Raw genomic sequence first — 27,329 nt, 5'->3', positions numbered from 1 at the left:
CAACAGACTCCTGTGGGCTGCCTTTGACTCCCACTGACTCCCATTCTTCAAAGCTGTCCCGAACACATTCTCCCCATCTAATCAGAAAAAGAAGGGACACATTTCCTTCCCTTAGGAATGGTGAGATGAGGGAGGACAGAGAAAGAGAGGATAAGGAGGGTTCTATGGAGAATGCTCTAACAGACACAGTACAATGATCACATTCTTGCCATTTTTCAAAAAGTCAGAAATAAACCACAGAGTTAATTATGATTATTATAATTGACTACAATTAATTTCATAATGTATCTATGCATAAACAACAGCAAAAGCCCAGGTTCTAAAGGTCACCTGCATAACTGAAAGTTTTTTTTTACGGAAACTTTGAAAAGCTCTTTGAGAAGCAGGACGACTCTGTCCCAAGAAAACCTCAGAAAAGCCTCTTCCATATCATTTTTGGTCCATATGGGATTTCCATTTATGCTTTCGAGGCACTTCACAGCCCTGTGAGCCAAATAATCACATCCAAACACCTGGAGGGTTCATGATGATTCGGCTAAAACTCCGTACACAGGAGGTGAAACGTGGAAGTGTTTAATGACTAAAGGAAGGGAAGTTCTATGATCTCTGCTGCATCCTGCATGCTCCGTGTCATTAAAACGCTGGTGTGGCGTGTCCACGTTTTTTTGCTTGTATTTTCCTCGTACGGTCTCCAAAAGCTTTTGAAGAACATGCACAGAAGGTTTCCACTCTTCTGGCAAAAGGTGAAATATCAGTCACTCCTATTGACTCCTCTCCTCTCCTATAGACTCCCACAAACAAGTCGAGGCAAGTCAGCTTACTGTCAGTACCACAGTACGTACGGGACATGCAGTGTACTGAAACTGCGTTACTCTCTGACCCTGTGGTGTAACAATAACAGTAAACCAGAAAAGTGTGAAATGAAATAGACACAAAAAAACACTAATCATAAAAATAAACATTAAAAACAAATATATAAATAATATAAATATAAGAAGGTCACCTGTAATATCCGCAAGACTCCTAAAGACTGACACTGACTCCGTTTTCTCACAGACTCCCAATGGACTGCCATAGACTCCAGTAAACTATCATGGACTCCATGCACTGCTATATCATATAAACTCCAGCAGACTCCACTAGACTCCCATAGACTGCCATGGACCCCCACAGACTGGTATTGACTATACACTGGTATAGAACCAAACACTCCAACAGACTCCCATATTCTCCTATAAACATCCATAGATTCCCATTTAAACTCCAATAAGACTCTTGTTTGCCAATACAGACACTCATTGAGTCCTATGTTACACAAATTGACACCTATAGACTCTAACAGTCACACATATACTCCCATAAAATTCCATAGATTCCCATTTAAACTCCGCTAAGACTCCCATTTACCAATACAGACTCAATGAGAGCCTGTATTGGTAAATGGGAGTCTTACTGGAGTTTAAATGGGAATCTATGGCCACTTTTCTCACAGAAGGCAATTGACTCTGAGTTACTCCCAGACTCCTACATACTCTAACTGACCTAAAAATGACACCCACAGACTCTAACAGACTCTCATCTGCTCACATAAACATCCAGAGATTCCCCTTTAAGCTCCTATAAGACTCCCATTTGCCTTCCATATTTGCCTTCCTACAGACTTCCATACACTCATATACCCAGCAATGGAGAATGGGGGAAGAGAGACGGAGAGGTGTTATGTGGCTTGCAGTCACAGGCAGAGGAGATGAGCTCCAAAAATAAAAGAAGATTAATGAGAGCCGCCTCCGTCATCACCTACAGATGGAAAGCGATAACGATACACAGGGTATCCTGATTCCTATCAGTGCCGCATCTGTAAGAAGATAAATACGTACAGTTTGTTCGCTCATGGTCATTATGGTTGTCATCACATTCACTGTATTTCTGTATTACTTTCTTGACTCTGTTCAGCTTTAAACAGCCACATTTTACTGTGTTCCGGCAACTCTGGGCCTCATTCACCAGCACCTTCCTAAATTTTTCTTAGAAAGATCCTGAGAAACAGTCTACGTCAGATTCATGATGTGTTCTCACCTTTGGCTCTTGAGTGTGTGCAGATTCTGTAGAACAAATCCCAGATAGGAGACCACCAGTGAGTGTCAGTCTTGGTAAAAACTGCATAAGTGGGTTTTACCATGAAGTTTCTTCTTACAAACTGTTGGTGGATGAGGCCCAGTGCTCTCTGCACACTGACCGCCGTATTGCTGAATTGAAATAGTCCAGAGACGACCACAGGCTCCCATAGACTGCCGCTGACGACCACTGACTCTCTCATAGCTCACTGAAACAAGACAAATGATCTCCCTGCCATAAACTCCCACATTTCATAAGTTATTACTGTACAACTGTACACTGGAATAGTGCAGTACTAGTGTATATGTGTATATTCAGAGTCTGTGTGTGTGTGTATATGTATGTGTATATATATATACACATACATATACACACACACACACATATATACACTAGTACTGCACTATTCCAGTGTACAGTTGTACTGTAATAACTTATGAAATGTGCTCCTGTTCATGTTCCATATGTGCAGTAACTCTCAGGGAGATAATAGATGAGATGCAGGTTCTCAGGGACAGGACACTGATAGAGAACCTTCCAGACTGTCCAGGATATGGATAGAATATGTACAAGATGTCAGTCTACATGTGTGAGTACAGGTTTGCTAGATTGAAGGTGCCGAGGATCAGAGTAAGTCTGATGGTCTGGATGAGGTTTGGATTGTCCATGGAGATCATGACTCAGAGGTGCACTGACAGTCCTACAGACCGGTACACCAGCCCTACTGGCTGTTCAGCAGCCTGATGGCCCGCGGGAAGAAACTGTCTCGGAACCGGTCGGTGCTGGACCTTCTCCTGCTCGGCAGCCGTGAGAACAGACAGTGGCTTGGGTGGGTGGAATCCTTCAGGATCCTTCTGGTCTTCCTCAGGCAGTGGCTGGTGTATAAATCCAGGAGGTTTTGGAGCTGGACGCCGGTGATGGGCTGGACTGACCGCACCACCCTCTGCAGAGCTTTCCGCTCAATGGTAGTGCAGTTTCCATACCAGGTGGTGATGGAGCTGTTAGAACACTCCCCACAGCACATGTGTACAGCTTCGTTTTGGTTGTGGTTTTGTTTTGGTTTGTTTGTGTTTGGACTGAAAATAAGTTGAAATTGCTGCTGCGAGCAGCAATCCGGTCTCCGGCATCCATCTTGATCCTGGGGTAGCACATAATGTGCTACAGTGAGGTATCTAGAACTTCCAGAAGGACTAACGAGACATTTGACCCACGCTTACTAAATCAAAACATGATTGGTTGAATCTTTTGTCGCTTCCAAATCATGCAGTATTTAATCTAATGTTCAAGGCCTTCTGTCCGGCCCCTGAAGTCCTAACCAAAGGGAGAGCTCGCTTGTATCTACTAATATACCCCAGAGAAAGCAGTCCTGGGGCCGCATTACAGAAACACCACCCCTCTGGCCATCCAAGCCCAGTAAAGCAGTCACTACAGAAAGGCTGCACTGTGCGAAGGGTTAGGTTTACAATAACAATCTATCAACGGGGCAATTACTGATCAACTATAAGAGTCTGACCAAGCTGCCCCCAATAATCAATACAGCTCTCTGTGTTAAACTACTCTGCTAAGCAGACAGGCGAAAATGCTGCTTAAAGCCTTTACACAGGTTCGTTTTGTTTAACGATGCGGCAAATAATGGTTTCATTTCTTAGCAAAACACATCGATATGGTGCAGGCCAAGTATTTGAAATTAAACAGGACTGTATGACTGTGTCTGTCTGTCTGCCCTGCGATGGGCTGGCGACCTGTCCAGGTATCCTGCCTTCCGCCCGAAGACCGCTGGGATAGGCTCCAGCACCCCCCGCGACCCTGATGGAGAAGCGGCTTAGAAAATGGATGGATGGATGGATGGATGACAGCAGTGTTTATACAGTGGTAACGGGTAATGTGGTACATCAGCCATCAGCGTGATCAGTGTGTCTCAGGTCACAGCAAACCTGCTGTGAAAGTGGTCACCAGTCCAAAGACAATCAAACAAACCTCAGTGAAGAACGTGCCTCGACGGGACCACAGAATGCCCACACAACGATGCGAACGCGCTCGATCTGCCCCTGAAACTGGAGCACCAGGCTCAGCAGATCAGGCCTTCACTGTCTTGCGTGGGAGTGAAAGGTTTCAGCGGTTTTGAGGCAGTTAGAGTTAGAGCAGTTAGAGAGAGTCCAATATTCATGCACTGGCCACTTTATTAGAAACATTCACCTTGTGCTTCCACTCAGTGGCCACTTTATTAGAAACACCCACCTTGTGCTTCCACTAACGGGCCACCTTATGAGTGCCATCTACCTTATAGAGCAATATATATGTGTTCAGTTACAGTCTGTTACTATCACAGCACAAGCTGGGGGAGGGGCCATGTCCTTCATCCTGTCCTCAGAATAGAGAGAGAGAGAGAAAGAGAGAGAGAGAGAGAGAGGGAGAGGGAGGGAGGGAGAGGGAGGGAGAGAGAAAGAGGAAGAGAGAGAGAGAGAAAAAGAGTGAGAGGAAGAGAGTGAAGAAGAGAGAGGAAGAGAGAGAGAGAGAAAAAGAGAGAGAGAGAGAGAGAGAGAGAGAGAGAGAGAGAGAGAGAGAGAGAAATAAACAGCCCTTGCCTCGGGCACAGTGAGAGGCTGCAAACTCAAAAAAAAACAACAACAGACTCAAACACAGAAATGAAAGGAAGAGATCAAACAGACTGAGATCAGACCCAATAGACTCAGACCAGATGAAACAGACTCACATCAGACCCAATAAACTCACATCAGACCCAATAAACTCACATCAGACCAAGATGAATCAGATCAGACCAAACACAGACCAGACTAAAACGACTCAAATAAAATCAAACCGGACACATTCAGATCTGACCAAAGAGACTCAGATTACAATCAGACCAAACAGACCCAGATCTGACCAAACAGACTCAGACAGAACATACAGACTCAGATCACACCAAACAGGCTCAGTTCAGATTCAGATCAGACCAAACAAATACTAATTCAACCAAAACGACTGAGATCAGTCCCAGATCATTTCAAAAAGGCTCTGATCAGGCCAGACAGGATGAGATCACACTCAAGTAAAAGCAAACAGACTGAGGTCAGAAGGCAGGCGTAAGTTCAGGTGAAATTGGGTTCCCATAGTAACCAAACCCATCCCAGCTCCAAGTGCTTATTCACCTAAAGTACCAGTCAAAATGAACAGCGCTACACATGGAAGGTTTGCTTGATTGTCTGTATTTTAACTATGCCCCACATTTTAGATTAAAACATCATATAAGACATAAAGGTAATGGAAAAGCACATATGGGATTGATTAGAACGGCCCTGCTTCTTTAAAAGCTCAGTAACACTGCTAAAACTAACAGGCACATCCATTCGAGAGCGTGCTTCCTCCAGACGTCTCTACATTGAGATAAGGAGAGAGGCTTATGAAGATTTCTCTGGCCCCTGGAGATGGCTAAACTCAGTAAATGCTAAAGTGCATTTAAAGGAAAAACATTTAGAAGAAGATGAAATCACATACACACTGCAGCGGGCAGATTGGGTGATAACCTGCAGCCCGCCGCAAAGTGGTTCCCCTTAGTGTGAGTAGTCCTGCATATAAAATCTCCCTAGGGTGATATTTTAGCAGTGCAAGTGGATGAATGGGTTTAACTCACCGTCCCACCAACAATCCGGCCCAGAGGATACCACGCCCGCTCATCAAACCAGTTCAGGAACTCATAGAAGCCATTTGTGGTCAGATGGTGTGTCGATCTGTAGTTAAACCTAAAGGGAGAGAGAGCGTTAGGTGTTAATACGTTTGTATGTAATACACACTGTTTCAAAACACCAGCTACCCTTTACTTTGAGTGAACATTTCATAACGGCGCGATAGAAATGGTCCAAGATTTCTGATTATATCATCCTGTTACATTAACACAGGTCTTTTTCCTTTTCCTGACTAGTTTTCAGGAAATATCTCTGAGGTGATTATGAGATATGATATTCCACTAGTATAAGGAAAATAAGTGGAGGTCCTAAAATCTGTTCAAAAACTGATTAAAAGCTCCAGAGAAAATCCTAACAACCACCTGGAAGACCTGATAGACACCAATAATGCCCCCCATCAGATAAACAGCACAGAAATCTTTGGTTTCTGAGAGAGAGGAGAAGATCAAGCTGCTTCAGATCTGAAAACATCCACAGGTGTTTCTGTCCATCCTCCCACTGTGAGAAGACCACTCAGCGCTGAGGGTCTGAAAGGACGTGTAGCTGATCAAGAAGAACCTCACTGAGAAAAGGAGACGGACACATCAAACAAAGAAGCTGGACCATGGACTGACCGCCCCAGAGTCCAGACCTCAGCACCACTGAATGGGTTTGATCACTTCAGAAAATCATCAACCAGCTTCTCAGACTGAGCTTTGGAGGCGTGTCTGCAGGTTCTTTGAGGAGCTGAAAGTGAGGCTCCTGAAAAGAATGCAAGCTGTGAAGGTTGGAACAGCTGAGATTTGAGTTTTTCTGGAAAATCCTTTGTTCTTCTGCTTTTTTTCCATACACAAACTAATTAGTGACTTACTAATTAATAGCCTCTTGACTGAAAATGAAATTGCTCTGGCTTTTGCACAGTCATGTATAAAGCACAAATGGATCAATACAAATGGTCCACAATAGCTCAATAGAATAAAATCCTGTTTCACCTCTGAGATATTAGGCTCTGTTATGACAGCAGTGATTTATCTATCAGACGTAAAAATACAAAACACGACTGCTGCTCCTTACAGAGACTGTATCATTCCACACTTTATTTGGCAGTAAATCCCATCAAGATAAAACTGAGACACAGAAGGGTGAAGAGAGAGAGAGAGTCAACAAAAGGCAGACTGAGTAGAAACCTCTCTGCTCCATCTGCCTGTCACAAGCAAAGTCATAATTCTCCAACTGCTGAATATGCAAATGAAACGACCTTCTCCTTCAACGTAATTATTACCACACTTAACATAATCGTTTTAATCGTTTTGCGCTTTTCTTTTTTACAAGCACCTCGTTCTACACCGAAGTTAATGCTTCTGGGAGAAAGAGCTGTTTAAATTTAAAGGCTCTAAGTTTTAAGTCCTTAAACCAAGTGGGGTAGCAATCGGAGATGCCACATCACTATTAACATGCAACGGTTATCGTGATAAATTCTCTACAACTGATCTGCACCTGTCCTCTGCACCCGACCTGAATCTGTCCTCTATATCTGACCCACCCCTGACCTCTATACCTGACCAACACCTGTCCTCCATATCTGACCCACACTTGTACTCTATACCTGAACCACACCTGTCCCTTATACCTGACTCAAACATGTTCTCTATACTTGACCGACACTAACCCACTACACTTGACCAACCGCTGCCATCTATTCTTGAATCACGCCTGTACTCTACACCTGACCAGCATCTGTCCTCTATACCTGATCTACATCCGTTCTCTGTACGTGACCCATACTTGTCCTTTATAAATAACCTGCAGCTATCCTCTGTACCTGACCTATACCTCTCCTCTATACCTGACCTATACCTGTCCTCCATATCTGACCCACACTTGTACTCTATACTTGAACCACACCTGTCCCTTATACCTGACTCAAACATGTTCTCTATACTTGACCCACACTTACCCAGTATACCTGACTCACCCCTGCCATCTATACTTGAACCACGACTGTCCTCTATACCTGACCTTCATCTGCCCTCTGTTACTGACCCACACCTTTCCTCTATATCTGACCTACAGCTGCCCTCTATACCTGATAATCACCGGTCAACTATACCTGACCTACATCTTTTATTTATACTGAACTGCACTTGTCCTTCATGTCGGACCCACACTTGTTCTCTATACCTGACCCACACCTGCCCCTGACCTGAATCTGTCATATATACCTGACCAACACCTGTCTTCTGTAACTGACCCACATTTGCCCTCTATACTTGACCCACACCTGTCCTCTGTACCTGACCCACACCTGTCCTCTATACCAGACCCACACCTGTCCTCTATACCTGACCCACACCTGTCCTCTATACCTGACCCACACCTGTCCCACACCTGTCCTCTATACCTGACCCACACCTGTCCTCTGTACCAGACCCACACCTGTCCTCTATACCTGACCCACACCTGTCCTCTATACCTGACCCACACCTGACCCACATTTGCCCTCTATACCTGACCTACTCCTGTCATTTATACCTGACCAACTCCTGTCATCTATACCTGACCCACGCTTGTCCTCTGTAGCTAAACCCTCACCTGCCCACTGTACTTGACCTACACCGGTCCCCTATACCTGACCCACACCTGTCCTCTATACCTGACCCACACCTGTCCTCTGTACCAGACCCACACCTGTCCTCTATACCTGACCCACACCTGTCCTCTATACCTGACCCACACCTGTCCTCTATACCTGACCCACACCTGTCCTCTGTACCAGACCCACACCTGTCCTCTATACCTGACCCACATCTGTCCTCTATACCTGACCCACACCTGACCCACATTTGCCCTCTATACCTGACCTACTCCTGTCATTTATACCTGACCAACTCCTGTCATCTATACCTGACCCACGCTTGTCCTCTGTAGCTAAACCCTCACCTGCCCACTGTACTTGACCTACACCGGTCCCCTATACCTGAACTGTAACTTGTCAGAACTGATCTGCACCTGTCCTCCATATCTGACCCACCCATATCCTCTATACCTGGCCCACACCTGTCCTTTATACAAGACCCACATCTGTCTTCTATACTTGACCTACACCTGTCCTTTATACCAGACTCACATCTGTCCTGACACTTGTTCTATGTAAATAACCTGCATCCATCCTCTATACATAACCTGCACCTGTCCATAAAAACTGAGCAACATATGTCCTTTATAAAGAACCGCTACTTGTCTTCCATAACTGACCCTCACAATAGTGAAAGTCTACAATGTGTAGCACAGAAAGATTAAACTCTGTCAGACAAAAAGCAGGAATAATAAGTCTCTTGACTTGTGTCCACTGGGAAATTAGCACTGGACAGAACATCTGCAGTGTTTCTGAACAGATTTAAAAGCCCAGTGAACCAGAATACATCAGCATCTCAGACACTAACACTTTTACTTCTCCTGTTAAAGTGCACAGCTGTCTGTTTAAACTCCATTCCATCCAAACAAATGGACTTTTTTTACATCTGAATAAGCAGAAGTCATGAAGAACGTCTGGTCCAGCTGCTTTACAACAAGTTCTGTAGTGTTTTAAGGGTCTGTATAGGAGAGAGACAAGACCATCTGTTTTCAGGGAGAGCCCATTAAACAGCACTTCATCTTATCAAACACCTTGTTAAAAAACTAAACGCACAAAGCCAAAAAACAAGCCACGTTTTTACAAGAGAAGAGCCATCTGTATTCTCTTCACAGTCCAGCACACAAGGAGAGAAGGAAACCGAGCTGTCCAGTGTGACCAGATGCAGCAACAACCCTGCAATACAACTTCAAACCAGCCTGGATCTGATCTGACAGCAGAAACACAGCACAGCCACTTTCCTTCCGTCAGAAACACAGAGTCTGACTAATCTGTCGCTCTTTAATTTCTTTTGAAAATTCCATTCTGTGTAGATTTCTGATTCTAAATTACTTTCTTTTGTCAACTTCTGAATCTTTTAATTTCTTTTATAAACTGTATCCTGTACAGAATTATGAGTTTAAATGACTTTCCTTTACCAAATTCTGAGTCTTTCAATAAATTCTAAACCTTTAAATTTCTTTTCAAAAAATATTCTGTATTAAATTCAGATTCTAAATGACTTTCTTTTTTCAAATGCTGAATTCTGACTCTTTAATCTATAAAACATTGTCTTGAGTGAGCTAAACAAACCAGAAAACATTCAATTCCTATTTGTTATTCTAAAGTGCAAAAGGCAAGAAGTCCAAAACTGGAAGGATAACATTGGGAGAACCCATTATCATAAACAGACACAGAAGAGTCGGAACCTTTTTACAGGAGAAGATAGACACTAACAAAGCCAGGTATTACAGGAACTAAAGTTAAAGAAGTTATCTCCAGTTAGGAGATCTTAACCTACTTCATCAAAGCCAACAAACAACTGTCATGTCTGTTTCCTAGCAACCAACCAAAGCAGTGTTTGACAGTATAAATGAACGTAGAGTCATTGTGCTGGTATGCTGCCTGAAGTTAGGACCCTGTTGAGGTTCATCCTAAAGTTAGGACAGGCTTTAGGAGGCTTAGTCCAGTCAGGATGTTTGTGTGACGCTGTTTTCTCATCTGGAGTTAATGATGAGATGATGAAGGTAGGAACTGTTATTCTGGAATAGATACTGAACCAAATTCAGTCCCTACTGAAATCTTCATGGAGACTAAGAAGTTTCTGTAATACGGACCCTGGACCACAACACAGGGACGCGGCCACTTTATCAGAAACTCCTCTTCTGTTAGTCAGCCTCTGATCCTTCATCAGCGGTCAGTGTCTGAATTGCTCCTGTCTGGAACTCGTAATAAAGTGGACTTCCAGCGGAATATAAAGACAAAGAGGTGCACTCACTTTGCTCTGAGAGGAGCAGTTACAGGAGCCCTTAGGAGAGAACACAGAGCTAAGATTACTGTACTGTGTGGGTGTGTTGACGAGTTAGAGAGGACCATCCACTCAGCAGTAAGTGTGTCCACTCACTGTGAATGAGCAGAGAATGAGGAGCAGCTCTGTAAAAGTCCTTCATGCTCATCTCACAGCTCATTTACTCCCTCTGTCTGATGGCTCACCAACAACAGCTACACCTGGTGGAGTATGTTCACTTGCATAAAATTCATATAATAATAATAATAATAATAATAATAATACACTGGAATATTTTACTTAAGTGGCCAGAGTTGAAGTACAAGATAGGTGATTCTAGTAAAGTGGCCAGTTAGTACCCTATCTCCAAAAAAGTTGTGTAAATGTAAATAAAAACAAAATTCAATTATTTGCAAATCATTTAAACCCTCTATTTTATTGTATAAACTTCAAAAGACAACATATCGAAAGTTGAAACCAAAAAAGGTTATTGTTTTTTGAAAATATATTTGCCCATTTTGAACTTGATGCCAGCAACATGTTGTGTAATGCTTAAAAAAAACACCTGGTGGTTGATTGGCAGCAGGTCAGTAACGTGACTGGGTATAAAGAGCATCTCAGAGAGGTGGAGTCTTTCAGAAGTAAAGATGAGGAGGGGTCTCCACTCTGTGAAAGACTGGACCATCAAATAGAGCAACAACTCAAGAAGAACGTTCCTCAACATAAAACAGCAAAGAGCTTCTGCTTTCCATCGAGAGAGAGAGAGAGAGAGAGAGAGAGAGACACAGACAGAGAGAGAGAGAGAGAGAGAGAGAGAGAGAGAGAGAGACACAGACAGAGAGAGAGAGAGAGAGAAAGACAGACAGAGAGAAAGACAGACAGAGAGAAAGACAGACAGACAGACAGACAGACAGAGAGAGACAGAGAGAGAGAGATCTACTCAACAATCATCCCGCAGAGACTCTGTAAGCAGAAACTAGCAGAAGTTTATTAAAAGGGTCTTAGGGAATCACCAGCTGATGCACGGGGGGCAAAACCCCTATATTCACTGATTACCCCAATTCCAAAAAGACCTGGATAATTCTGCATGTGTCTGAAATCTAGAACCTGAGACACAGTGCAGTATGAAGCACTCACACTGACGAGCTCACGCCTGCTCCCTCTGTCCACCGAGTCTGAGACTAATTAACTCACTAACAAAAGACAAATTAGAGTCAAATAAATGAGCAGACATGGAACAAAAGGCTGTTTGGAATCCATTAAGACAATGATAGCAAAACACAGCCCTAATTACAGAGCTATCAGCACCAAACAGAGACAGTCAACTAATGGAGCATCTCTTCACCATCAGAGTACCACAGCACAGACTAACTGTGACCCAGTCCAAGCTCAGCGACCACCATCCGGCCAGAGGACAGCGTAGGTAGAACGTCCACACAGTAAGTACGGTGGCAGTTTAAGAGCTGCACTGTGAAAGATTTCAGAGCATTAGGATCATCAATATTCATTAAATGACAACATCTGATCTCCCAAATCTCCCATAACTATTGGGAGACTACAGGTCGTAGAACTTCCAGATTTCCAAGCAGGACTTGGGGAAAAAAAGAGCAACAAGAGAGACACTACAGGGAAAAGAGTATTGGGACACCTACACATCAGACCTACAGGAGCTTTTATAATCCAATAGGCATTAATATGGAGTTGCAGCTCTAACAGGTTCCACTCTTCTGGGAAGCTTCTACAAGATTTTGAAGAGTGTCTGAGGGAATTTCTGTCCGTTTATCCAGAAGAGCATTTGTAAAATCAGACACTGATGTTGGACGAGAGGCTCTGGCTCAGAGTCTCCATTCTAGTTCATGGGGTTGAGGTCAGGACTCTGTGAGGGTCAGTCAAGTTCTTCCACAACAAACTCACCCAGCCAGGCCTTTATGGCCTTTGTACACTGGGGTTCAGTCATGCTGGAACAGGAAAGGGTCTCCCCCCAAACTGTTCCCACAAAGTTGGAAGCTGGAAATGTCTTGGTCTGATGAAGCATTAAGATTTCTCTTCACTGGAACTAAGGGTTCTAGACCACCTCCTGAAAAACAACCCCCATATCATCATCCCTCCTCCACCAAACTTTACAGCTGGCAAAGTGCAGTCAGGCACTCAGCAGACCCACTCTGAATTTGTGTGGTCTACAGCTTAGGAGCTAAACTCTTGTTGCTCTTATAATAATAGCACTCGCATCTCCAAAGTTCAGTCTTAAGTTATTTTTACATCTTATGAATAGTTATGAAAAGATACTTATACATTTTGATTCCATCCCATGATTTTCTGAATTTCTTATGAATCTTAGGATCTCTTCTTGAATTTGTTGGTGCCAGACAGGCTGCTTTAAATATTTCCGCAACTGCTGATCTGCTAGGTTGTTCACACGTAGAAGTCTCTAAGGTTTCTCAGAATTATGCGATAAAGAAAAAAAGTATCCAGTGATGGTAGTTCTGCGAGGGGAAAAGCCTTGTTGATGAGAGAGGTCAATGGTGAACGGCCAGACTGGTTCAAGCTGTAAGAAAGGCTAGGGTAACTCCGAGAACCACTCAGTACAACTGTGATAAGCAGTGTGCCCAGCACATCAAACCTCGAGGTGGATGGGCTACAACAGCAGAAGACCTCGTCAAGTTTCACTCCTGTCAGCTAAGAACAGGATGCTGAGGCTGCAGTGGGCAGAGTCTCACCAACACTGGACAGTTGAAGACTGGAAAAACGTAGCCTGGTCTGATGAATCTCGATTTCTGCTGAGATCTGCACAGATGGGTGGGTCAGAATTTGGCGCCAATAACATGAATCCATGGACCCAATGTGCCTTGTGTCGGCCGTCCAGGTTGGTGGAGGTCGGGAAATGGGGCGGGGAATGTTTTCTTGGTCCTGCTAATACCAATCAATCATTACTCGAAAGCCTCAGCCTATCTGAGTATTGTCGCCAACCACATCCACCCCTACATCCATACCTACAATGTGCCCTGAAAAAGTATTTGCCCCCTTCCCAATTTCTTCAGGTTTTGCACATTTGCCATGCTTGAATATTTCAGATCATCAAGCTATTGTTAATATTAAAGATGAAAAGCAATTGACCAGACCTGCTGTAACTAACAACCCTTACACAGAACCTGTTCAGCAATGTGAAGCAGGCTAGAAGTTTCTCAACACATTCAAATACAGATGTGAAACAAATTCATTGAAATCTACCACCCACAGCATTTATTATACCGCCAAACAGAACGCAGTCAATGTGATTTTCCCCATTTTTCATAAAGTTATGATGGTTTCACTGAATTGTTCAGAGAGTTATAGGGTACTTAAAAACGGCAATGCACTGAAATAAAACATTTGGCTGGAAGCAAAAAAAAAAAAAGAAACCAAATGCTACATTTATTTTGGCTGTTAATTGCAGCACTTCACATTTGGCATGCATCCTCATTTGAAATCCTGAAATCACAGCGCAACCTTAGCTACAGATCCAGCACCGTGATGGATAAGGAGCTGCTGCTGTTGGCCGGGATTCAGATAGTGAGCTGCTGCTGTGCTGTACAGGTAGCGATCACCTGCAGGGTGTTAAGGGCAGTACAGAGGTTAGTATTGACTCTGGAGTAAGACGGCCAACGGCTGCTGTAGGACCTTAAAACACTTACACAACATTCTGCCAAAAGCAGCTCCCATACAGACACGTATAGTCGTCTGTGTCAAAGATACACAGCACCCATTCTTCTGCAGAGCGTTCCTCAAAGCTGGTACAGGCTTTCAGTCTGGGTTTCTAACATTTAACACCAAGTCAATATTCTTAAACAGAGTCGATCAGCTTTATCAAATAATATAACAGAAGAGCATCAGAGTATCAGATATTAATCTGCCCAATACCCGCACGATTAAAAACACAGTTATTAATAAAAGGTAACATGGCCTTGAGGCTTTGCTTGCATAAACGAGACTGTGTGCAGCTGTGATGCAGGAATCAATTTCCGCAGACCTAATTTAATTTCTGTTAAGGTCTGATGAAGACGGTCCTCGAACAAACCGTACAGGAAATTGTTTCATCAGTCCAGATTAACATTAAGGCAGTTAAGAGTAACCATTCACTTGTAGGGTTTAGCAGATACAGTCGGCCCGAAGAGAAGAAAACAGACCTCACTGACCAGCGTGACGAGGAGGCGGACGCGTACGCTGAGATAAGCGACTTTTATTATGGGCAAATCCAGGGTCGTAGTCATGACAGTCCAGGTTTAAGTAGCCAATACAGACAGAAGGCGGGTCAGACATGATGAAGAAAAAACACAGAAACTCGACGAAGAATCAAACAAGATTTAAACATCCAAACAGTACAAGCTTCCAAATATCAAACCGTACAAAGACCAACACAGTGCAAGGCAAACACAGGGCTTAAATACACGAGGGCTAACAAGGGATCACAAGACACAGGTGGAAACACAGGTGGCAACAATCAGGGGTGGAGTAACCAAACAAGGGGCTGGACTAAAAACCAAAACAAGAACACGAACACATGGACAGGACTGGCGTGACACCCAGTAAAACACAACAAACCCAGACATTTCCAAATAAACTCCAATAAACTCAAACAGTTCCAAATGTAACCCAATAAACCCAAATATCTGTAAAAAAACACCAATAAACTCAAACAGTTCCAAATGTGACCCAATAAACCCAAATATCTGTAAATAAACACCAATAAACTCAAACAGTTCCAAATGTGACCCAATAAACCCAAATATCTGTAAATAAACTCCAATAAACTCAAACAGTTCCAAATGTAACCCAATAAACCCAAATATCTCTAAATAAACTCCAATAAACTCAAACTGTTCCAAATGTGACCCAATAAACCCAAATATCTGTAAATAAACTCCAATAAACTCAAACAGTTCCAAATGTGACCCAATAAACCCAAATATCTGTAAATAAACTCCAATAAACTCAAACAGTTCCAAATGTAACCCAATAAACCCAATTATTTCTAAATAAACTCCAATAAACTCAAACAGTTCCAAATGTAACCCAATAAACCCAATTATTTCTAAATAAACTCCAATATATCCAAATGTTTCCAAATAAGACCCAATAAACACAAACATTCCCAAATTTAAACCAATAAATCCAATCATTTCAATATAAAACCCAATTAATCAAAATGTTTCATAACAAAACCAACATTACCCAATAAAAAATCCTGCTAAACAAAGCCCATCAAGCCCAAAAAATTACCAACAAATCCATCACCTTAATCATTCCCAATAAAACCCAACACTTTCCCTATAAACTCCAACAAACCCATTACCCAACAAATCTAACACTTTAATATTTCCCAATAAAACCCAACACTTTCCCTATAAACTCCAACAAAACCATTTCCCAACAAATCAATCACTTTAACTTCCCCAAATCTCCCAGCATGCACAATTCCCAACATACCCAAATCTTGTACGTCCCAATATTCCCAATATTTCCAACAAACACAATATTTTGTAACATTTATTAATAAACCCTAAATTCCCGAACACGTCTGATGTCTTCAAAGGTTTACCAATAAACTGAAATAACTCCAACATTTCTCAGCACATTCCCAAATACCCCTCAATACTCAATTTTTCCCCCAACATACCAAACATTCCCCAACAACCACTGCACAACTAATATTTCACAAGTCCAACACTTTCAACAAACCTGTCAGAAAAACTAAATATTTCCTATCGAATCTATGTGTTAGGTTGCTGTGCCATATCCGCTCTTGAGCAGTTGGCTCATATTCTGGATCATTCCAAAGCGGACTGCCAACATTAGAACATTTGGGCCTGTTGGGCTGGTGTGCTTTGGCTTTGACCCAGCACTGATCACATTCCCATCCAGAACGCCTCAGAGAGGAGAGAAGAAATGGAGGAACGGAGCTGGTGGAATACAAACCAGCAGCAGCTAATGACTCAGCAAAGTCAGTCCCAGCAATAACACAACAAACAAATGACTTGAGGGTTTATGCAACACGCTGATACAACAGAAGCTCAACACAGAGAGGCAGAGAAAAAACACGGGCGGTTTATTAATAGGATCATCATAGAAAAGATAAGAGCAGTGGATCTGAGCTGCTACAAAGGACTTCCAAAAACAAACAAGTCATAGGGGGGCAGTGTAATAACAACTCAATAGCATTGGGCTCTTTTTACTATTTCAGCTTTACTCAGTAGAGTAGGGGCTCTCTGTTACAGTGCTTTAAAGTCCCTTTACCCCAAATGTAGTCAATCATTCAACACAAGTTTAATCATATTTGATAAAAGGATAGTGCTTCATTTAACATTTAAAACAAAATCATTCATATTTATACGGATTTCTTGAGTCTGGAGTCCCACAAGGTTCAGTTTTAGGGCACTTGCTGTTCTCTTTGTACATGTCTTTCTAAATACACTGCTCAAAAAAATAAAGGGAACACTCAAATAACGCATCCTAGATCTGAATGAATGAAATATTCTCATTGAAGACTTTGTTCTGTACAAAGTTGAATGTGCTGACAACAAAATCACACAAAAATCATCAATGGAACTCAAATTTATTAAGCAATGGAGGCCTGGATTTGGAGTCACACACAAAATTAAAGTGGAAAAAACACGACAGGCTGATCCAACTTTGATGTGATGTCCTTAAAACAAGTCAAAATGAGGCTCAGTATTGTGTGTGGTCTCCACGTGCCTGTATGACCTCCCTGCAACACCTGGGCATGCTCCTGATGAGGTGGCGGATGGTCTCCTGAGGGATCTCCTCCCAGACCTGGACTAATGCATCCGTTGGTGGATGGAGCAAGACATGATGTCCCAGATGTGCTCAATCGGATTCAGGTCTGGGGAACGGGCGGGCCAGTCCATAGCTTCAATGCCTTCATCTTGCAGGAACTGCTGACACACTCCAGCCACATGAGGTCTAGCATTGTCCTGCATTAGGAGGAACCCAGGGCCAACTGCACCAGCATATGGTCTCACAAGGGGTCTGAGGATCTCATCTCGGTACCTAATGGCAGTCAGGCTACCTCTGGCGAGCACATGGAGGGCTGTGCGGCCCTCCAAAGAAATGCCACCCCACACCATTACTGACCCACTGCCAAACCGGTCATGCTGAAGGATGTTGCAGGCAGCAGATCGCTCTCCACGGCATCTCCAGACTCTGTCACGTCTGTCACATGTGCTCAGTGTGAACCTGCTTTCATCTGTGAAGATCACAGGGCGCCAGTGGCGAATTTGCCCATCCTGCCAACATTCAAAAGTGACCAAAACATCAGCCAGAAAGCAGAAAGGTACTGAGAAGTGGTCTGTGGTCCCACCTGCAGAACCACTCCTTTATTGAGTGTGTCTTGCTAATCGCCAATAATTCCCACCTGTTGTCTGTTTCATTTGCACAACAGCTGTGAAATTGATTGTCAATCAGTGTTGCTTCCTAAGTGGACAGTTTGATTTACGTGGAATTATATTGTGTTGTTAAAGTGTTCCCTTTATTTTTTTGAGCAGTGTAATATAAAATGCAGCAGGAGATTCATTTTCAGAACTATGCCCTGGAGCTATGTCCAGAATATGGAAAATATTCAGGCTTCAGAATTCAGGTAACAAGTAAAATGATCTGCCAATGAAACAAGACATGTTCACTTCATAGAATTACTTAAAATAAGTAACAAATGTCTGAAAATATGGTATTATATTATTCTTACAACCGTCTCACAATGACAAAGATTTAATTTTTTTTTCTAGATTCACCTGCTTAGTTTTTTTTGCTGTAAGATGTAAAAAAAAAGTTAGATAAATGCTTCAATTATGAAGATGTGTCTGACTCATTTGGAGTTTAAAACAGTTCCCCTCTAGCAAGCTTTATTTTTATTTCATCCATGGCAAACCGTGGATGAAAAATGTCCCACAGAGAGAGAGAGAGAGAGAGAGAGAGACAGAGTAAGAGAAAATTCATGAGAGTCGGTAAAATCAGAGAAGCAAACACAATTTTCTCATTACCCTAAATGCATTTCATCAGACAAGATGTTTTAAACACATTTAATGACAGCAAAGTTTCTGGTGTAACTGAAAGATTAATCTAAAATTTGTAATCAGTTTCTTCTGGAGTGCCACAAGGTTCAATATTAGGTCACTTGCTGTTCTCTTGAAACTGTTCCCCTTTCACAAGCTTTCCTTCTTATAGCCATGGTGATCAGTTAGTAACACCAGCTTTGTTGTACACATAAAATGCTTGAGAGTCTGTGAAATCAATGTTTAAAAATGTCTGCAAACATTACATTACAGGTATATTCCTTCAAAGAAAAAGTAAAAAAAAAAAAAAAAAAAATCACTCATTAGAAATCAAACTTGAGCCTGAAAAATCGACCCAAGCCCTGCCCAAAACCTGATATTTTGTCAGGTCAGGTAGGAGACATCTACTTCAGGAGGTGGTTCAGGTGAGTAAAGGCAGAATTTAAATAAAAATGCTAAAATATGTAGTGCACTGGGCAGTTGAGTGGCATTATACTAGCACAGATCAGATTAAAATCTAATGTATACAATTTTCTCTTTACCCAGCCAGGACATGTTTAATTCATATTTAATGGAAGCAATGTTTTTTTGGTTTAATTGGCTAAAAACTTCATGTTTCTTGTGAAGGGTCCCACAGGGTTCAGTTTTAGGGCCCTTGCTTTTCTCTTTAAACAGCTTCCCTTTTATTGTCCATGGTTAATAAGACCAGCTTTGTTGTGAATGTGGACTATCCTAGAGAGAGAAGCAGAGTGCAGGAGAGAAAGTCCATGAGAGTCTGTTTCAAAAGTCTGTGAAATGATGTCCATTTGCTGTTTCAAATAAAAACAAAACTGCTCATTAATCACATATTAGAAAACAAAAATCGACCCAAACCCACCCCAAAACCCAACATTTCATCAGGCCATGAACCGGGTCAGGTGCCTAAAACCAGAGCGTGGATAAAACACTACAGGGTGTATTGGCCGACCCAGAAGAATCAGGCTATCGCATGTCTGATTCTGCCAAGTGCTTCTCCAAACCAAGACCAGTCAGCTGGAGCTCCTGGACTCAACATGGGTTCATTGCAGAACTGAGGAGAGCCAAATGCTGATTGGCCCTTCTAATTGCCAAAATTACCTCCAGATACATGGACATGGCAAAGCCTCTAGAAGGCAGTAGGGATGCTGGCAAGCCCAAAAGCTGTGTTTGCTCAGCTTGAAACATTTGCTGGGACAGAATCGCTGATTCCAGGGAAATGGGTTTCTCCAAAGCAATATTGTCACTTGGAAATTCAAGCAGGTCGCACCGCCAAGAGAAAGAGAAATCCAAGATCAGGTCCTCTAAAGCTTTTCTCTAATTTCTTAACAAAAGCAAGAAAGTTAGAACACTGGTTTGAGATTTAGGGAATTCCTCTTTAAAGCTGGATCAGTCTCCTGACAAATGACCTGAAATCTTTTCCTTAACTGGAAAATGCCTGTTGTTCCATATGTTGTGTGCAAATTTCCTGACGAATGGACCAAAAGAAACAGCCCAAAATTACTTGGAAAAAATTCTGGGTCCATTGACTTACATTAAAACTACAGTATGTTTTTTCATTCTCCTGTAAAGTCACCACTGGAGATATTGGAGATACAAGGTTTTGTGTGTGTGTGTGTGTGTGTATGTGTGTGTGTATATATATATATATATATATATATATATATATATACACAAAATTTTATGACTGTACGTTACTATTTTACAAGGCAGGTGTGTCTAGTAAAGTGGCCAGTGAGTGGAAGCACGAGCCAAATCATCAACAGCGTGGAGTTTGACTGGGGGGCCAAAACCTTTATGAATCTCTTACCATTTTCCTTGATATCTTTGAAAGGTTTATGGTCCAGTACACACAGTAATTGAACTGTATAACACTTGACAGATATTTTCAATTGATGCAACTTCCATCATTCAGTATCTCTAAATCTAGAACCTGTACATTTCTGTTTCACCTCTCTGAATCACTACGTTTACATCTCCCACACGGCTCTGTAGTCCTCTAAGGCCAGAACGCTGATGGAGAATCTACAGCTGAATCTACAGTGAGAGCTGACTGCACCAGATGGGGGTGAAGTCTCCTCTCCTGCCAGAGAACCCTGAACGCTCAGGTACACCGTGAGACGGCGCTTTTAGTTTGGCTTAGATTCTAAATTTAAACCCCTCCATTACGCGGACTGCAGGATTAACACTGCTTTAATTAACACACAAACATCACACACACACACTGCCTTCAGAGAGCGCCGGAGAAAACACCAGTCTGAACACTCATTATTCACCGTGGCTTCTACAGAAAGACCCTCAGAGCATTTACACTGCCGGACCCCAAACCTGCATCAGCTCAACAACAACTGGAACAGTAAATTAATATAGGCCCTCCTCATGCAGGACTTCATATCAGAACATATCAGAAAAATGGGTCAAACCCAGAATATAATGGTTTTTATTGAAGAAGGTGTGTTCTGGTCAGATTAGAACCCTTTAAGCGCATTTAATGACCACTGATTCATTGCCAACAACCAATAAAAGCCTAATATACCACTGCTGTCAGAACAAAACCTTGTAACTCCATTTTTATTGTTTTTCAGGTTTTGAAATGCCTGTTGTCCAAGATTAGAAATGAGCAGATCAGAGGGACGGTGAAGGTGGAGCAGTTTGGAGATAAAGCCAGAGAGGTCAGGTTGAGATGGTTTGGACATGTGTTGAGGAGGAATAGTGGATATATTGGGCAAAGAATGTTGGAGATGGAGCTGCCGGGTAGAAGGAGAAGAGGTAGACCTCAGAGAAGGTTTATGGATGTAATGAAGGTGGACATGGAGATGGTTGGTGTGAAAGTAGAGGAGGCAGTGGATAGGGCAAGATGGAGGCAGATGATCCGCTGTGGCGACCCCTAAAGGGAGCAGCCGAAAGAAGAAGAAGGAAAAATGCCTGATGTCCTTTACACTGTGTGTAAAATTCATAGTGAACGGACTAAATGACCTAAAATGAATGGGAAATACGTCTGGTTCCATTGACTTACATTCAAAGTAAAGAAGTTTTTTTTTTCTTTTCCTGTAAAGTTACGAGGTTTTGTGCCGACAACAGCGATATACATGTTTATCCATGCTTATATTTATATTTATACGGCTAGGGAACCAGCCTTATGACTGTAAGGTCACCAGTTTGATCCCCTGAGCCTACAGGACCTGACCTTCGATCCCTCAGACGGCACTGCATTAAAAACCCACATCATTCTGTAACGGATATTCCCACATGGGCTCAGGAACACTTCGGAAAACCACTGTCAGTGAACTCAGTTCGTCGCTCCGTCTACAAGTGCAAGTTAAAACTCTGCCATGCAAAGCGAAGCCACATATCAACACCACCCAGAAACACCGCCGGCTTCTCTGGGCCGAGCTCATCTGAGATGGACTGACGCAGAGTGGAAAAGTGTCCTGTGGTCTGACGCGTCCACATTTCACACTGTTTCTGGAAATCATGGACGTCGTGTCCTCTGGGCCAAAGAGGAAAAGGACTGTCCGGATTGTTTTTAGCGCAAAGTTCAAAAGCCAGCATCTCTGATGGTGTGGGGGGGTGTTAGTGCCCATGGAAGGGGTAACCTGCACATCTGTGAAGGCCCCATTAATGCTGAAAGGTACATACAGGTTTTGGAGCAACATCTGGTGCCATCCAAGCAGCGTCTTTTTCAGGGACGTCCTGCTTATTTCAGCAAGACGATGCCGAGCCACATTCTGCACGTGTTACAACAGCGTGGCTTCGTAGTAAAAGAGTGCGGGTACTAGACTGGCCTGCCTGCAGTCCAGACCGTCTCCCACTGAAAATGTGTGGCACATTATGAAGCTCAAAATACGACAGTGGAGACCCCCGGACTGCTGATCTACTGAAGCTGGACATCAAGCAAGAATGGGAAAGAATTCCACCTACAAAGGTTCAACAATCAGTGTCCTCAGTTCCCAAACGCTTATTGAGTGTTAAAGGAAAGGTGATGTAACACAGCGGGAAACACGCCCCTGTCCCAACTTCTCTGGAACGTGTTGCAGGCATCAAATTCAAAGTCAGTGAATATTTGCAAAAACAATAAAGTTTATCCGTTTGAACATTAAATATCTCGTCTTTGTAGTGGATTCAACTGAATATGGGTTGAAAAGGATTTGCAAATCATCGTATTCTGTTTTTATTTGTTTTACACAACGTCCCAACTTCACTGGAATTGGGGTTGTACAACATTCTCCAACACCTTGTAAAGAAAGGCTCATTTTGAAACTGGACAAAATGATTTAAGTATAGTAGAATTAAGACTGTGCTTCTTGAATAAGCAGGCTGGGCTTAAAACAGGCAGAAACAGTACCAAAGGATAAGAAGGTAATAATTATGAGAAGTAGACTAGGTCCTATTATATCAAACACTGCTTTTAAGAGAGGAGTGGGGATGATGGCACCAGGAGAAGTTGTAAGCCTCATATTAAAAATGCGTTGATCTCGAAAAGGAAAGTGAGATGGGCTCAACAGCATCGAAACTGTGGGCACAGCTCAGATCTCAAGGGGAGTCGATGATAAAGTGTTTTAAATTAACTCTAAATTTCTCATTATTTCCAATAAAAATGGCTTAAAGTCTTCACAAATTTTAGGGGACTCAGTAGGGAAGTAGACGTGTGGATTCAGAGCAACATCTATAGTACTGAACAATACTCCGGGTTTATTAAAGTGCCTGGAAATAACGAACCTGAAGTTCAACATTCTCTTCCACGAAGGTGAGTGGAATCATTTCAGCAGGGCTGGGGTTTAGCCCTAGCACGCCTAGCTCTAAGAGGAGCAATGGAAGAATGGAAGAACAGGTAGAGTTGAAAGTAGTGACCAACGCCTCAGAGAAGGTGAACCAGGCACAGTGCCCTCTAAAGGGGGCGTCTTAAGACAGGCTTCAGAAAAGTGACCGGCGGTGTTGGAGTTACAATAATGGTGACTCACAGCTCTGGTACCAGTGGCTGTTTCCAGACAATGGCATAAAATATCGCCGGTCTATGATCAGAAAACCCAACATCAGGAATTTCAAGGTTGCTAATGGTAAAACCCTAAGAAAAAATGAGACCACGATTATGGGTGGGATTCAGGGCAACAACGGTTCCTAAAATCTCCCAAGATTAGTGATCTACCTGTAGTTGTAGTAATCCATGCTAAAAAACGAGAAAATTCATAAATAAATTCACTTTTAGATTTAGGTGGTCTTATATATAAGTTCATTGGTGGTTAGTGTAGTGGGTAACACCTCTGCCTTATAGACTGGGGTTCAATCCCCTGTTTGGACAAGCCCCCTACACTATACCAATAAGAGTCCTTGGGCAAGACTCCCAACACTACTTGCGCCTACCTGCATAAACTGATCAAATGGATAAGAGTGTCAGCCAAGTGCCATAAATGTAAATGTCATCTCCGCACCTTCAGTCAGGGAACATAATGGAACCATAATCCACTGAAATGATCTGTTCTAAGCTGACTCCACACACCCCGCCTCGCCTCGCCTCCAGGCTTTTACTCTACTGCTCTGTTTTAAAACATTTGGTTATGAAAAGGAACAAATACCAACTTTTCACCTGGAGAACCTGATTTAAGCTCCACAATCAGACCTTAAACCCCCTGTAGAACCTTTGAGGGAACATCTACACTGTTTGTACCTTTTATTTCTAACAGTGAAGCAAAAAGATCAACTAGAAGAGCTTCATATTTACAGCAGTTGTTAAAAACCATGGCTACTTCTCCTGCCCTTGCAACAGCTCGAGGACAGGTTAAAAAGTTAGAGTTTTGGGGGAGGCAGCTCCAAAAGAGGACTAAGTTCACCGACACCAAGACACATCTCGGTCAAAACAAAAAAATCCAGCTCTTGGGTTAGGATAAAGTCCCTCAAAATAAAGCTCCCGTTAGCCGAACCCATTTTCATCAAGGTGCATTCCATGGTCCGTATAAAGTGCAGGTCTGCTCTCCGCCTGCTGCAGAGATGTGGACACACAGGTGCTGGCCAACTGAAACGTGGCTGCTCCGGCAGGATGTTCCAAGATGAACGTATTTGGGTTCCAGTGAACGTCGGTGGACACGGCTCCACTGTGACCCATGGCTGAAGAGACACCACCCCAGTAGAGAGACCTCACCGAGGCCCAAACCAGTGACCTGATCTAAGTCCATGTCCTGCGACGGCTCATCTGCTTAGCTACACAGCAAGGCAGGCACCGGAGCACCCAGCCGGGGTAAGGAGATAAACTGGGATGGAGCCACACTGGTCGGCGATCCTGGACGTGTTCAAATAAAGGCCTGATATCCAGAAGAGACCCAGACAAACAGAGAGCCAGACAAACACACTGGTGCCACCTTGAGAACAGAGAGAGAGAGAGAGAGGAATGGAGGGAGTGAGAGAGAGAGAGAGAGAGAGAGAGAGGAATGGAGGGAGTGAGAGAGAGAGAGAGACAGAGAGAGAGAGAGAGAGAGAGAGAGGAATGGAGGGAGTGAGAGAGAGAATCCTGAATGACGGATTAAAGATTCCCGAAAGTGAAGATGAGGAAGAATGAACTCTGAGACTCTCTAATCAGAGCCAACAGCACATCTTCATTATAATTAGGAAACATTTAATGGAAATAAAGGAGAGGCAGAGCGTCCAACAAGCAGAACAAGCAACCTGTTAGAAACGAATATCTGCCTTTATCTTTAACGCCGTTTGAAGCCGTGGCCTCCAGAAGAAAAGCATGTGATTTCCACGATATAAACGGCAGAAACGGAAGATCAGTGAGGCAGCGTGACACAAGAGAGGAAGAGGCGAGCGAGAGGAAGAACGCAGCGGGTGAAGAATGAAGAGGAAAGAGACGTAACTGTCAGAAGAATGAAAGAGCCTTATCAGCCTGAAGCAAAAAAGTGAAAAAACAAAGAGAGAGAGAATTAACAAACGACGGAGACTCTGATGTCAGGCGTGTTGGCGGAACCTCGCAGGAGAGGAGGACTAAAAATAAACCTCTGCAGCCGTTCGCTCACGAGACGAGCTCTGATCAGACACCAGGACGCTGCACCGCCGTTCACAGTCCCTACACAGCTGGACGGGAAGGGTGTTTCTGATAAAGCGGCCACTTAGTGGAAGCACAAGGTAGGTGTTTCTAATAAAGTGGCCACTTAGTAGAAGCACAAGGTAGGTGTTTCTAATAAAGCGGCCACTTAGTGGAAGCACAAGGTAGGTGTTTCTGATAAAGTGGCCAGGGAGTGGAAGCACAAGGTAGGTGTTTCTGATAAAGTGGCCAGTCAGATTCCTGTTATTTTAAAAGTAAAGCATGTTAATTTTAGTAAAATTTTAAAATGGTTTAGCATTTTTAATGTTGGCATCATGATATCTTTATGTCCATAACGTGCAGCCTTATGCTTTCACTAACTGGCCACTTTATTAGAAACACCTTCCTAACTGCATTGTGAGCAGTGACAGTGACAGTGAGCCACAGTGTCGTCGTGTTAATACACTGTGCAAAACGACCGCATCATCAAACCAAACGCAGCAAAGAAGTGAAATGCTGAATCATGACTAGAGGAAGTGCATCATCAGGACAGTTTGGTCAAATTCAGTCATTTACTCCAACCTTTAGATCTAAACATGTCTCTCTCTCTCTCTCTCTCTCTCTCTCTCTCTCATTCTCTCTCTCTCTCTCTGTCTCTCTCTCTGTCTCTCATTCTCTCTCTCTCTCTCTGTCTCTCTCTCTGTCTCTCATTCTCTCTCTCTCTCTCTGTCTCTCTCTCTCTGTCTCTCTCTCTGTCTCTCTCTCTCCCTCTCTGTCTCTCTCTCTCTCTCTCTCTCTGTCTCTCTCTCTCTCTGTCTCTCTCTCTCTGTCTCTCTCTCTGTCTCTCTCTCTCCCTCTCTGTCTCTCTCTCTCTCCCTCCCTCTCTCGCTCTCTCTCTCTCTCCCTCTCTCTCTCTCTGTCTCTCTCTGTCTCTCTCTCTCTCTCTCTCTCTCCCTCTCTCTCTCTCTGTCTCTCTCTCTGTCTCTCTCTCTCCCTCTCTGTCTCTCTCTCTCTCTCTCTCTCTGTCTCTCTCTCTCTCTGTCTCTCTCTCTCTGTCTCTCTCTCTGTCTCTCTCTCTCCCTCTCTGTCTCTCTCTCTCTCCCTCCCTCTCTCGCTCTCTCTCTCTCTCCCTCTCTCTCTCTCTGTTTGCTGCTTGTTTCCAGTCCATTACAGCTGAAGCTCTGTAGCACCTTTTAAAAACCTCATTAACATCCTCGGCCCACAAACACAAACAAACCGGCGTAAACAGCAGCAAAACCGCCCTGATCGGGAGAGATGCTGCAATTAGCGCTGATGCTTCAATTGATGCTATCGACGTAATTATCAGGCATTAGCGAAGCGCTCGTGCTTCTTTCAGTTATTATCTTTCAGCAAACGTATTTCAAAATAGGTATTAATTAACAGGGGGATACACATTTCTGGGATAATCAGCAGATGTTTACATACGGCTTATTTTCATAGCAAGGCTGCAGGACCTCGTTAATACAGCCAATTATACTTACGCTTAAGTGTAAAAACATGGAATATCAGTGGTGGCACCAACAAGAAGAAACACCAGGAATACAGAACTGTGTGCAAG

The 27,329-nt window shown here is 43.1% G+C and overlaps 1 protein-coding gene across 1 annotated transcript in view; it reads right to left on the bottom strand.

The window, feature by feature from the left end:
* Positions 1-27,329, bottom strand: part of LOC108412618 (dolichyl-diphosphooligosaccharide--protein glycosyltransferase subunit STT3B-like) — a 184,314-nt gene that overhangs the window by 83,208 nt on the left and 73,777 nt on the right. Inside the window, exon 2 of the mRNA XM_017684712.2 lies at positions 5,750-5,858. Coding sequence (XP_017540201.1) covers positions 5,750-5,858 — 109 coding nt within the window. The remainder of the gene's footprint in view (positions 1-5,749; positions 5,859-27,329) is intronic.

Source organism: Pygocentrus nattereri, chromosome 11 (assembly GCF_015220715.1).
Source record: "Pygocentrus nattereri isolate fPygNat1 chromosome 11, fPygNat1.pri, whole genome shotgun sequence".
Taxonomy (NCBI): Eukaryota; Metazoa; Chordata; class Actinopteri; order Characiformes; family Serrasalmidae; genus Pygocentrus; species Pygocentrus nattereri.
The sequence above is the reverse complement of the archived record's forward strand: the minus strand, read 5'-3'. Positions and strand labels throughout refer to the sequence as shown.